Source organism: Chaetodon trifascialis, chromosome 17 (assembly GCF_039877785.1).
Source record: "Chaetodon trifascialis isolate fChaTrf1 chromosome 17, fChaTrf1.hap1, whole genome shotgun sequence".
Taxonomy (NCBI): Eukaryota; Metazoa; Chordata; class Actinopteri; order Chaetodontiformes; family Chaetodontidae; genus Chaetodon; species Chaetodon trifascialis.
The window spans coordinates 3,320,310-3,332,718 of NC_092072.1; the positions used below are offsets into that span (position 1 = coordinate 3,320,310).

Genomic DNA, 12,409 nt, shown 5'->3' on the forward strand with positions numbered 1-12,409 from the left:
CATCTGATAGTGAGAGACTTTGTTGTTATTGTTCTGGACATCCTGAATCATGAGACAACAAACCTCTCCACACTTTGAAGCCGGCAAAGATCAGCCACAAACCTGTCAGGTGACATTTCTGAAGCGTTCTTATTCCCGGTGTTACAGCATCTAACAAATACTGAAGACACCAGGTTATATCACACAGTGTCAATAAAACCTTTAGTGTGGTTTATTTTATCATTTGCAGTTTAAAATATCACACATGTGACAGGCCACATAAAATATGAAGCTGTAGCAGCAAAGCTGTGATTTCATGATTTGTTTAATTCAGGTTTTAACAGGTTTTACTCATTAAGGTGAAAAAAGCAGGTGAACCAACAGGTCTGTTTACACACTTTCACACACACTAACGTTTGAAGGTCACAGAAGGCGAGCGGATCAATATATGACTTTAAAAATTAGATTATAAAAAAGGGAAGTGAATTAACTACATGACAAATAGAAGGTGGGTGTAACTGGATTATTTTATGCTGCAGGTATAACCGGTTAGATCCGGTTAGAAAAATAGAGTTGATTTGGAGGAGCCACAGCTGTAATGTCATCAGTTGCTGGGCAGATTTCAGCGCAACAGGTTGTGCACAGTGAAGAGGAGCTGAGCGGAAGTCTCTTACACACACTGATAAAATATAGGCTACACACACACAAGACATATAAGAAAACATGAACCAGAGGTTTTAAACATTACTGTCATTTTTCCTCCATTTTTCAGGAACAAGCCAACACGCCTGTCATGACAACAAAGTAAGATTATGTGTTTAAGAGCTTTGTGTGACAGCAGCACAAATGGACAAATGTCAGACTCTCAAACATAATCAACACAATAACTTTGTCATGTTAAGTGTTAAGTCAAATCCCCTTTTTATCTATCTGTAAAAGATCACAGGTTTTCCCACATAATTTTGTTGTTTGTGCTCTTTAGTCCAAAGGTCAGTCACACCCATTTTGTTTTATGACAACAGTAAATACTCATAACTGTAGCTGCAGTGACAGAGGATGGAGGGATATATATAGAGGCACAAGAGACAGAAATTTGGAACATTTGGGACTTTATTGAAAAGCAAAACAGTACAGAATAAATGGAAAAGCAGGCAAACTCATTGATTTAACCCAACATATGATTTCTCACTGTTAAATTTATTTGTAGCTTTAAAACTAAAGGAGAAAATGTCCCGTCCCTAAATACAAGCCAGAATTAATTTCAATGTGCTGAGAAACTTAAAAAAATCCCACCTCTCAAGAAAGTTGACTAAACTAAAATAATTCAAAACAGATCAAATATGGAAAATATGGAACAAAAACCAACAAACTCCTGATTTCAACAGAAAAAACCTAATCAAAACTAAAACTTAAAATTGCTTAATGTTTAAAGAAATACACAACCTTGAAAATCTGCACAAGTGGAAATATTTTTTTCATGCTGTTAAATAAACCATGATGTCAAACATTTCCTGGAACTTACAGAATCGAAAACAAGCAGAGAGCCAAAGAACTTCAGAAGAACTTCTTTCAAGGTTTATGTCATCAAATCAGCACATTATATGAAGATGGGGATGCATGAATCTGTGTGTGTGTGTGTGTGTGTGTGTGTGTGTGTGTGTGTGTGTGTGTGTGTGTGTGTGAATCTCTGTATATTTACAGACCATCATTGATTGGAGCAGGAAAGCCCAACACCTTGAGTATGAAAGTGAACTTGATTTGTTGGAGATGAACACATCTTGATGATGGATGAAGAGTGCTGTGATGCGTTCAGGGTCTTGAATATTGTCTGAAGCAAACGTTTTATTAGAGGAAAATTCCACTTTGAAACAAAAGCGTCCAAATCATTTAACGTCACCATTCACGTTTGATAATATGTTCAAATGTCTTTTCTTTGGATTCCATCAATCAGCATCGACTGCTCCATTCCCAACCCTGATTCTCTGCTTTGTGACGTGACGATGAACGACCAATCAGATCCCTGCTCATGGAGGACAATGTGGCGGCAGCGCTCCTTGTTGGAACATTTCTCCATAAAGCTAAAGAGACAAAAAGAAAAACATTAAATCCATCAAACAGAAGCAAAATCATTGAGCGTAAATGTTGAAATGAGTTCAATTCCACAAAGCCACATTTTTGTTGAATCATTTAGACTTAAAACATCCTGATTGATTGAAGTGTGAACATCGTGTGAGCCAAGTATTTACCTACTATAGCACCATGTTCAGCAGCAGTCTGACAAACTGGACTCCCTGTTTGTCTGAAGGTTCATATTTGACTTTTTAATATGACTCTTTATCTGAGCTGCTGATGTGAAGCTTTCTGAAAGCACCTTTCTCTCAATAATCTCATTTCACTTGATAGAAAACAGCTGAAAGTCAAATATTTCCTTTGGAAAGAGTCACACAAGTCTGACAGTGAAGAAAGAAACAACGACACAAAGTTCTTCTCCACAAAGTTTAAGGCAGCTTTGTTGAACAGCAGCTGTGAAATTCATGTCCCACATGAAGCGACTCACTGTGTTCAGGCTGCTGCTGCTGTCTTTGTCTTTCAGGCTTGTGGGTTCAGTTGCTCCATGACCTCAGGGTTGCTCACAGCTGGAAGGTCAGAGAGACGTCGTTAGCCCTCATCCTGCTGTCAACTGACACTGAGTTTAACAAACAGCTAACACTGCCACAAAAGCTGGTCAGCACAAGATCCAGAAAGGCCTTTTCATCTACAGAGAGTGTGTCAGCGCAGAGGAAACACAAGAAAAAGAGTTCACTTACGAGATGGAGGCCGTTTGGCTGAAACGAGAAGAAAAGACAAATTATTCACGTGCTTCCAGTTGAAAACTCTGTCAGCTTCTTTCCAGCTCCTCAATAAATCCCGTCCACCTTTTGTTCACATCTGCTGTTATTTCTGCTGCCGTCACCTCTCCTGACATCATCACGCTGTAGTCACATGATCACCACACTGTGGCTCTGAGCCTCGCAGCGCTTCCTGCTGTCTGAAGCACATTTTGATGCTCGGCCAGTTGAGCTTTGTGATAAAAGCATCCAAATCAAAGCCCTGAAAAACTGATTGTCTCTGTTTGAGTCTCTCACCTTTATTCTTTTTGTAAAGCACGAATCCAAGAGCAGCGACGACGACGAGAGCGAGAACAACCACTGCAACGATGATGGGAATGACAACAGAATTCTCTGTTGAGCAGAAAACAACAACAAACAGTCACAACCTGAACAGATGAAGCAGGTTAGAAGACGAGAACGTCCATCTGCCAAAAGGACGCCATCCTGCATACAGACGCTGTGTGTTTGTTTGTGCTGCTGCTGTTGTTCGTTTCACTTTTGATCTGCACTCGTCTCCACATCATTACTGTATCTGTGCTCGCTGATCCTCGTCCAGCGTTTTCAGCTGCGTGTCTGTGCTGCTTTCTGTCTTATCTGTTGTTTGTGGTCACAATGAGAGCTTCTGACAGTCTGATTCAAAGTCCTTTCTGACTGTCTGCACACTTGGCCCACAAACTTTGTTCTGACTGATTTACTGATGGACACAAACATTCATCCAGTCATTAAATAATCCACTTATCTTCTAAAAGTGACAGCAGTGAAGTCAATACAGAAAACCTCTGAACTGTGGTTACACATTAAAATGGTTAAACATGGTCTGAAGAAAAAAACTCAGTTACTTAAAAACTGAAATAAATTATGAAAGTGATAAAAAAAAACACCTTATATTAAAATATGTGATTAAATGTTTGTTTGTGTATTTCATTATTGAATTTCTTGTATTAATTAAAGTAAAAATAAAAAGTGATTCCTTTAAAACTTTAAATCTGTTGTCACCATTGATTTCAAATGAATCAAAGCCTTAAAATGTTCTATAAAAACTGCTCGATGAGAGAAAGTGACAGCAAAGACAAACAGAAAAAGACATGAAGTGCAGGACGCTGACAGTAAAATAAAGGTGTGTTTCCCGCCTTCATCACTTCTGATCCCAGTCTTACTTTCATTGCTCCTGATGGCTGCTTTGTCCAGTTTGGTGACGATGTCCTCCACACCAGAGAGCTGAAACACACATTCGTACTTCCCCCAGTCTTCAGACGCTGAAGGTTTCAGGTCAGCGCTCGTCTGGAAGGTTCCGTCGTGGTTGGGGAGGATCTCTCCGAGCTCCACGTCCTCATGAAGCTCCTCTCCATCTTTCCTCCAGATGAGTGTGGCTCTGTCAGGGTAGAAACCTGAAGCGTGGCAGCTGACTGGAGAGGAGGGAGTCTTCTGGAGGAGAGACACTGAGGGACGCTCTGCAGAGTCAAGAGACAGACACTTTAGAGCGTCTTCATGAGGATTTACTGAATATTAACATCATCATTCCTGTTTGATGTCATCTGCTTTAAATGCTTCAGCAGCAGACACTATAAATATGTTTGCAATGAAAGGAAACATGACTGAAGTGTAGCTGAGACAAGAAGGAGGGACAGAGGAGGACAAAGACAGGTGAAGAGAGGTGAGGAGGGTGAGACAGATCAGAGAGGGACGAGGAGGACAGAGAGTGAGAGAAAGACAGAAGACACAGAGAGAGAAAATGGAGGGAAAGAGACATGAAGTGAGACAAAGTGGGTCTCTGTATGTCCCTTCATATTTATTGTAATGTCCCTGCTGCTTAGAGACACAAGAGACACATGAAGGTTGTTGTGTCCATTAAAGGACATCAAGTCATGTGATTCTACCTGTCCTCAGCAGAGACCTCCTCCCATAGTCCACATACTTCTTCACCCAGTCAATGCACTCCTTGGTGAGATATTCCTTATACCGTGCTGTCTGAGCATTGTCCTCATCCCACTTGTGTTTGGTGATGACAGCTTGTTGTTTTGGAGCGATCCATGTCAGCATCTTCAGGTCAAATGATATGAAGTCTTCTCCATCATAACCATACTGCATGAAACCATTCACCTCTCCAGTCACATCGTCCCACTCACAGCCGTACATCCACTGGACAATGTGGACACCTGAGAGAGAGACAGACAGAGAGGACAGAGACCCAGAGTGAGATCACAGCCCAGTCATCGATCACCAGTCCAGATCACATCTTCACCACAGACACACACTGATCCACAGACGCCAAAACAGACGATCTACACCTCCTGCTGTCATTGGCTCCACCGAAGCCACTCACAGCCAATCATCACGTGGACGGCGTGGACGTCTTCCACACAGACGGAGAGGCAGAGACTGCTGGGACACAGAGTGAGATCCTAACACACTTCATGTCCTCTTTGTCCTTTGACCACACTGAGTCCACTGAGACCAACAGCTGAGCTCCACTGTTGAAGGTGGTGTGTCTTCATGTGAGCTGCAGGGACACACACACTGAGCCGGAGTCCTGACCAGCAGACTGCTGCACTGTCTGTACTGCTTATTATGGGATGGACACACTGCGGTCAGCAGAGGTGACCTCATCTAATCTGTGCTTCTACTTTCTATTCAGATCTAAAATCAATGATTCTCTTCATCATCAATTATTTCTTCATTAATCCATGAACCATTTACTGATTTTAAAAACTTGAAAATTGTGAAAAAATGTCCATCACAAGTTCTCAGAGCCACAGGGGACGTCTTCAAACGTCTTCCTCTATATTATGGGATGGACAGACTGTGGATCAGCACAGTGGACTTAATCTAATCTAATCTGTGTTCGTCTCATATTTTGGGCTCAGTTTTCTTGTCGTTGTTGTTGTTTATGTGATGACTATTTTTCCATTAAACAATAAATCGTCGACGCTGTAAAAAGTGAAGAAACGGTGAAAACGTCCGTCACGAGTTCAAAGAGGCCGAGCTGAAATCTGCAAACTGCTTCTTTTGTCCGAGCGACGCTGAACACTTTTTCGTTTCTAACGACACAAAACAGAGAAAAGCAGCAAAGTCTCAGATTTGAGAAGCTTCAACGAGAAAATGTTTCAGAAAGACTGAAAAGATGATTTGATGATGAAGATTTTAGTCAAATTCATTTCTGCTGATCAATGAATCCACTGACTGATCGCTTCAGCACAAGAGATGCTTATTATGGGATGGACACGCTGCGGTCAGCACAGTGAATCTGATCTAATCTGGAGCTCTGCTGTATATTATGGGATGGACACGCTGCGGTCAGGACAGTGGAGACGTGCTGTCTCTGATGTGAATGAGACATGTCCACGTCGTCCTGTCAGACGTGTTTATTCAAACATACTGCTCCTCCTCTCATATGGGGACCCAGCAGAAGCAGCCTGTGTCCCTTTTCCAGTCCCGCGCCGTACTTTAAGAAACCAGGCGCTAACGCTCCTCCATCAGCTGTGTGTTGGAAACTGCTGTGATAAACAGCTTCCTTCAGTCGAGTTATTGTGGAGCAGCTGACTGCGGGCAGTCCAGCAGATTGTTGAGCTCTAATGGAGTGGAGCTGCTGCTTATTATGGGATGGACACAAAGACTGGATCAGTGGAGGACAGCAGCATCCAGGACTCTCAGTCTCAGTGATGTTTCTGTCTGAGTCTGACTGTGTTTCAGCCAAGAAAAGCCTCCATCACACAGTGTGTGTGTGTGTGTGTGTGTGTGTGTGTGTGTGTGTGTGTGTGTGTGTGTGTGTGTGGAAACATCTGTTTGCTAAAATACAGGCTTCAAATATAAACAACATTTTATCAGCAGAAAGTGAAAAATAAACAAACCTCCAGTTTGGTTGAAGCGCTGCTTTGCAATTTCAATGTTGACTTTGAAGGCCTGCTGGGAACCCATGAAGTTTTGAGTCTCCCTCTCCAAGTACTGTGGATCATCTGCTGTGACTCTGCTCATCCAGTCCTGTTTGGGTTCTGCTCTCTTGGTGTTACTGTCATAGTGAACCATCTGGACGTCATCAACCATCCCAACAGTCACAAACTCTGGGAAGTTTGGGACTCCAGAAGAAGCAGTGTAGAAATACTTCATAGAGTGAGTCACTGCAAGAAAAACTTCATGTCATGATTTCAGTTTTCACAATTTCACTTTTGTTCATCACTGAAAAACCTTATTTTCCTGCACACACAATCAAAAAGAACTACAGCGCATTCAAGACATCCTCATCATCTCTGCTGTGCAGTCAACAAACACACAAACACACTCAGAAAGAAAGATTTGGCTCCACAAACTCTTTCATATTTCTGACCATCTGCTCTTGAAAACACGTCTTTATTGTGAAATGAGACGTCAGAGGAGTCGCACATTCACTTCATGCAGTCTGTCCCTGACTTTCACTGACAGACAGACGTCTGTTGGACGTCCACGTCTAATAAAGCAGCAGGACATAAAGATCTGACCCTGGTGCAGCTCACTGTCACATATCTTGACTGATGGAAGCTGAAGAATGATCTCTCAGTTTAACAGCCAGAAATCTTTGATCATCAACATTTTGCACAAAGATTTCTGTGTTCTGGGCCGAAACTCAATCAATAATAATACAGAATAATTCAATAATATCAATATCAATCAGATGGAGGAACTCTCTGGGGAATGGCTTCACGTGCTTTCAAACATTAGAGGTCAAACAATGCGATGATACGAACTTATTATTTCTGTTCAGTGAGTTCACTTTGACAAGACTGAAAATATGTTCATTACGCCCAAAGAAGGAACAAACTGACACAAATATTCACATAATTCACATCAAAATAAGTCAGGATGAACAGCACTGAATGAACGACGACACACTTCTTCTAGAAAACGGTCATGAACAACTTAAAGGCGCAAATGGAAAAGTGCGCTTTTGGCTCCACTTCCGCTCAACAAACGACTGTTTTGCGCTGCGTGTCTGCTGCATTTTAGCATGAAGATCGAAACCGGATCGATCCTCCTGATAGTCTGGAATAATGGCCCGAATCAAAGGAAAAACACATTTGTGCCATTTAGAGAAAAACACGACAGGAAGGTGACCTTTGACCTGATGACAAACACTTTTTAAATCATTTCTATCATCTGCAGGAGAGACAAGCTTCAATTCACAGACACAGAATATAAAGACACGAAGCCTTTTTTCTTTAACAATCAGCTGACTTGAAAAAGTCTTCACTCACCTGCCGCCGCCCCATGTAGACCTGTTCCCAGCAGAAGCACAAAAACCAACGTCCTCATTGTGAACTGTCGCTTCTGAAGCTTCGACAGAAAAACGACTGACTTTTCTTCAACAGGACAAACTCACGAGCTCCGTCCAGATCGAGAATCAGGAGTGAAATGAGGACACAATATGGAGAGGCGCTGATATCAAACTCCATCTGAGCCAATGAGAATTCAGCCTGAGCATGACGTCACTTGTAACTCGGTCAAACTGAGCCACTGAGGTTATGAACGAAAGCGAAACTGAGCTGATCTCATGTGAGCCTGTGGAGGAGGATGGGGAGACATGACATGCGGGCCTTTATTCTGCTTTCTGAGCTCTGTTCGCATATGAAAGGAGTCTGAAAGCTGCTGCTGCTCACATCTTGTTCAATGTTCTGCAGCTTAATGGGATGTAATGTGCAGAAATGTGTTGATTCTGTGGGAGGTCAGAGGTCACTGTCAGCTACAGATCAGACACTGTGGAGTGTGTGTGGATGCAGTAGTGTCTTATTGTTCTTTGGCTCTGTGTGGCTGCTCTGGGACTGAAAAGAGTCCTGATCAAAACATCAACAACAAACAAGTCAAAGTGATTTCAGTGACGTCACAGTGAGTAAATGTGCTCAGGAGCTCCCCCCAGTGGTTCAAACCTGCACTGGATGTGCAGCAGCACAGTTTCTCAGTGTGGACTGTTGTCATCTGTTATTTTAAACATCACACCATCTGATTATTGAATGACACTCAGGGGAACATCTGAATCCTTTCTGAAGTCCACATCCAATCAGATATTTTATTTATGAGTTAATACATTTCAGCACAGGCTGGTTTTGGTGAGGCCGACTACCAGGACAGATAATCTACTGAAACACCAGAGAGTTTCCATGAAGCAACGTTTTAGCTGAGAGAAACAAAAGCAAAGCAGAAAGAGAGTCAGAGAGCTTGTGAAACACAAACATCAGATCAGGTCAGCTCTGTCCTTCAGGATCAACACGTCTCAGCTGATTTGGAGCTGTGGACGCTGAAAACTGCTGGAACGAGAGAAACGTAACACCGCTGCTGATGTTTGAACACCTGATGCTGTTTCTCACTTTGCTCTGGCTTTGGCACCGTTTGGACTGTTTCAACCCTCACTTGTTGCTTTCCAGGCACTTTCTAAAAGCTCACAGAATTTATGTCTGATGGATAAAAGTCAGATCTTTGGTTCTCACTTCTTCAGCTGAGACGATATTATTCATGATTATTACACAAACAAAGCCAAACGTGTCCCATCTTTTCTCCTGACAGTTGAAGTCTGAGACGTCAGCAGTGTGTCAGCGCCCCCTGCGGGAACATTATGTGCCTGCATTAGAGCCGCTCATGGGAAAGCACCTGAGGATGTCACCTGACTTTCTGTTGCTGTCAGTTTGTCAAAACGTCTTGATGATCCATGACTCAGGTCACATGTATTCATCAAATTAAGTGTCATGAAATGAAATCAATGAGAATAAATTGAGTGTCACAGCCCAAAACAGAAGACACACAGGTAAACTACATAAAATCATTTATTTCCAGCTAAATGATCAACAAGCAGCAAACAGATGGAGGAATGTGTAAAGTCAGCAGTGCAGGCAGTGGATGAGTGAAGATGTGCTGTATGGATTCTGCTCTGTTGAGACAAACAAGAGGAAACTAAAAGCCAGAGCTCACAGATGAGTGATGAGGAGACCTGCTGGCTGCCGCTCTGGCTTTATGTGCACGGGGACACACCTGGTCCAGGTGGAGGAGGAGCGTGACGGCTAAACACAGCTGGTTTAGAGGTGGGTAACCCTCCTGCACTCACCTCAGTTTCCTTTAGAGTTTCCACTCAACGCTTCATTCGCTCATTTGGTTTGTTGACCTTTTGACCTCATGCACGTTCACGTTGCACAACAGACAAACGATGACACACAGCTTTTGTTTCACGCCACACACTCGTCTCTATTTGTCACAGCTGGCCGTACATTAGTTTCTATCTGCAGGACGCACATTTAGTCATCTTCTCTGCAGTCACGCTGTCCTTTGTCTTTGGCTCAGTTCGTCTTCAGTGGATCTAATTTCTGTCTCCTCAGCTGCGAGTGTGGAGGGAGCTGCTGCTGGAGGGACGTCTTGTCAGGCCTGAGCAAAAGATGCAGCCACTGAAGCAGAGCTGCTAAACACAGGAAGTGGCCAATGGGACTCCACCGAGCGCCTGCCACATCATGGGGGAACTGGGATTTTCATCCAATGAGGAAATATTTCTTTTGGCTTTCTCACCTTCATTCTTTTTGTCAGCCATGACAGCGATTAGAACAATCGCAAGAAAAAAGCTGCAGTGATGATGAGGAAGGTCGTGTCATGACCTGCAGCTGAAGCACATCACAGCAGAAGTGGATCCATCAGTTTATTGACACACACACTCATTCATCTCCTCATGAACTGGTTCAGTCTGATGCTGACTGCTGATTGGTTGAGATGCTGTCCATGTGACACAGCACAACAGACGACTTTATGATCATGTCGATGTGTGTCGAGCGGCTGATCACCAAAATACTCTCATGTTGCTGAAATGGTTGATGAAACTGAACGTTAGACAAATGTTTAAAGTGAAACAAAGACACTCGAGTTCAGCAAAGTCCATTTGACAGAGTGAATTTGTTCTGTGATAATCAGAGATGAGGACCACACAGAGCGGACAGACAGCACAAAGAATCCTGCCATCGTGTGGTGGAACAGTCATTTGTACGGTGGCCCTGAGGGTCAAAACACAGTGGCATGTCAGAAATAAGAGGAAGCAGCAGGGCTCTTTACTGTACTGTTTAAAAGCTCTGAGAAAGTGTCTGAAAACGTCCTCATTTTGACTCGTCACTCAAACATTTGGAGCAGAAAGAGGCGTTTAAAAGCCTTGAATTAAAACGCTCAAAGTTCTTTGTTTTAACAACGTCTAGAAATGTTTTCTATGTGCTGAATGCAATGATTCCTACAGCTGCTGTCATCAATAAGAACGACAATCACGACTACGCTTTGGGTCTTTTCAAGATTGGTGATCAGTTCGTCAAATTTGAAGCTACACGCCAACAATTTCTGTTCAGTCTGATCACAAACCAAACAACAAAACAGTCCTGACATGTTTTGGGATGTGTTTGTTCTTTAAGAAGCGTTATCAATGACTTTAAATGAGAAAAAAAAACATGATTTAAACATCTTTTGGGAGCCTGTCAGGGTCACATGATAATCTGGGGGTGGGACACGTGCGTCGGTTTAACATGAACATGAACCTTAAAGTGGTTTTTGACCAAATCTGAACTGGGTGCAGAATTTTGACACCGCAACCAAACAGGTGGAGCAGTGACAGCAGGAAACAGTAAACTACATGTGTGACGGAGAAACACTTGCACTTCTGCTCAGTCGTCACTTCAATCTGTACGTTTCTTATAACAGATCTTGGTCCAGCTTGTCTCCATGGACGCAGTTCATACCACAGACTTAAAGTAACATTGCTTTCACTCAGCTTCACACAGTTTGTCCAGCGTCATACAGAATGACACAGGCCACCGTGGAGCAGGCCAAACAATGTGTGCGACCCTCAGTCGAGGACATTTATCAGTCAGTCAGCATCATCTACAGGGTCTCTGTCTTATCTTCACCTGCAGACACCCAAAGACATCATGTATGGCGAGTGTGAAGGACTCAGAGGAAGCTCAGGTTACCCAAGCACAGATTAAACATCACGTCCGAAACATTTCCACCACGACGTGTTTCCATAAACAGGTACGACGGCTGCTTTGTCCAGTCTGGTGACGACGACGTCCTTCACGCCAGAGACATGAAACACGCAGTCGTACCTCCTCCAGTCTTCAGGTGTGACTGATGAAAGGTTCAGCGCTCGTCTGGAAGCTTCCGTCGTGGTTGAGCTCCACGTCCTCATGAAGCTCCTGACGCTGAGGAGACGTCTAGAAAGAGAGAGAGAGAACAATTAGACATTTAGTGAGACTTTAAGATTCTGCATCAAGCAGAAAAATCAAGTCAGTTGTATTTCTATCAGCCAGATTTGCCTCACAGGACGTCACAAACTGTCCTGCGTTGGTCACCCTCTATCCATCGATCAATCAAACTGTGCAGGTCACGTTGGATTTCACAGCGTACTCAGCCATTAATCTGACTTCTTGTAGAGTTTGCTGCTGCTTTGGCAGCAGTCTGTTGAGGCTGTTCCCTGTGAGAGCTCTGTTTCACTCCATAAAGACCACATTCCTCCTTCATTTGATCAAAGCATCGTTCTTTTTAGCGTGGACCTGATTGTTCCTTCAGTCATTTCTACAGTA

General features: G+C 43.1%; 1 protein-coding gene across 3 annotated transcripts; it reads right to left on the bottom strand.

Annotated features, from left to right (window-relative positions):
• Positions 1–1,074: 1,074 nt before the first annotated feature.
• LOC139346126 (class I histocompatibility antigen, F10 alpha chain) lies at positions 1,075–8,233 on the bottom strand. 3 transcript variants are annotated; one of them, XR_011603234.1, is made up of 9 exons: positions 8,075–8,233; positions 6,698–6,964; positions 4,727–5,005; positions 4,007–4,300; positions 3,105–3,200; positions 2,787–2,804; positions 2,537–2,615; positions 1,842–2,057; positions 1,075–1,731 (listed from the first exon to the last, which is right to left on the bottom strand). XR_011603234.1 is itself a non-coding variant. In XM_070985057.1 (8 exons), the coding sequence occupies exons 1-7, from the start codon at positions 8,130–8,132 to the stop codon at positions 2,569–2,571; spliced, it is 1,059 nt and encodes a 352-aa protein (XP_070841158.1). In that variant the 5' UTR covers positions 8,133–8,233; the 3' UTR covers positions 1,075–2,057; positions 2,537–2,568. The 3 variants fall into 3 exon arrangements, 1 of the variants encoding a protein (XP_070841158.1); XR_011603233.1 differs by having other exon boundaries at positions 3,980–4,300; XM_070985057.1 differs by having other exon boundaries at positions 1,075–2,057.
• Between the last annotated feature and the right edge of the window lie 4,176 nt (positions 8,234–12,409).

What these genes read in the sequence shown, in the direction of transcription:
- LOC139346126 (XM_070985057.1), bottom strand. Translation starts at nt 8,132, where the DNA reads ATGAGGACGTTGGTTTTTGTGCTTCTGCTGGGAACAGGTCTACATGGG. An exon ending in GCGCTTCAACCAAACTGGAG is followed by an intron (nt 5,006 to 6,697) that starts GTTTGTTTATTT and finishes TCTCTCTCTCAG; the next exon opens with GTGTCCACATTGTCCAGTGG. An exon ending in AGCCATCAGGAGCAATGAAA is followed by an intron (nt 3,201 to 4,006) that starts GTAAGACTGGGA and finishes TCTGCTCAACAG; the next exon opens with AGAATTCTGTTGTCATTCCC.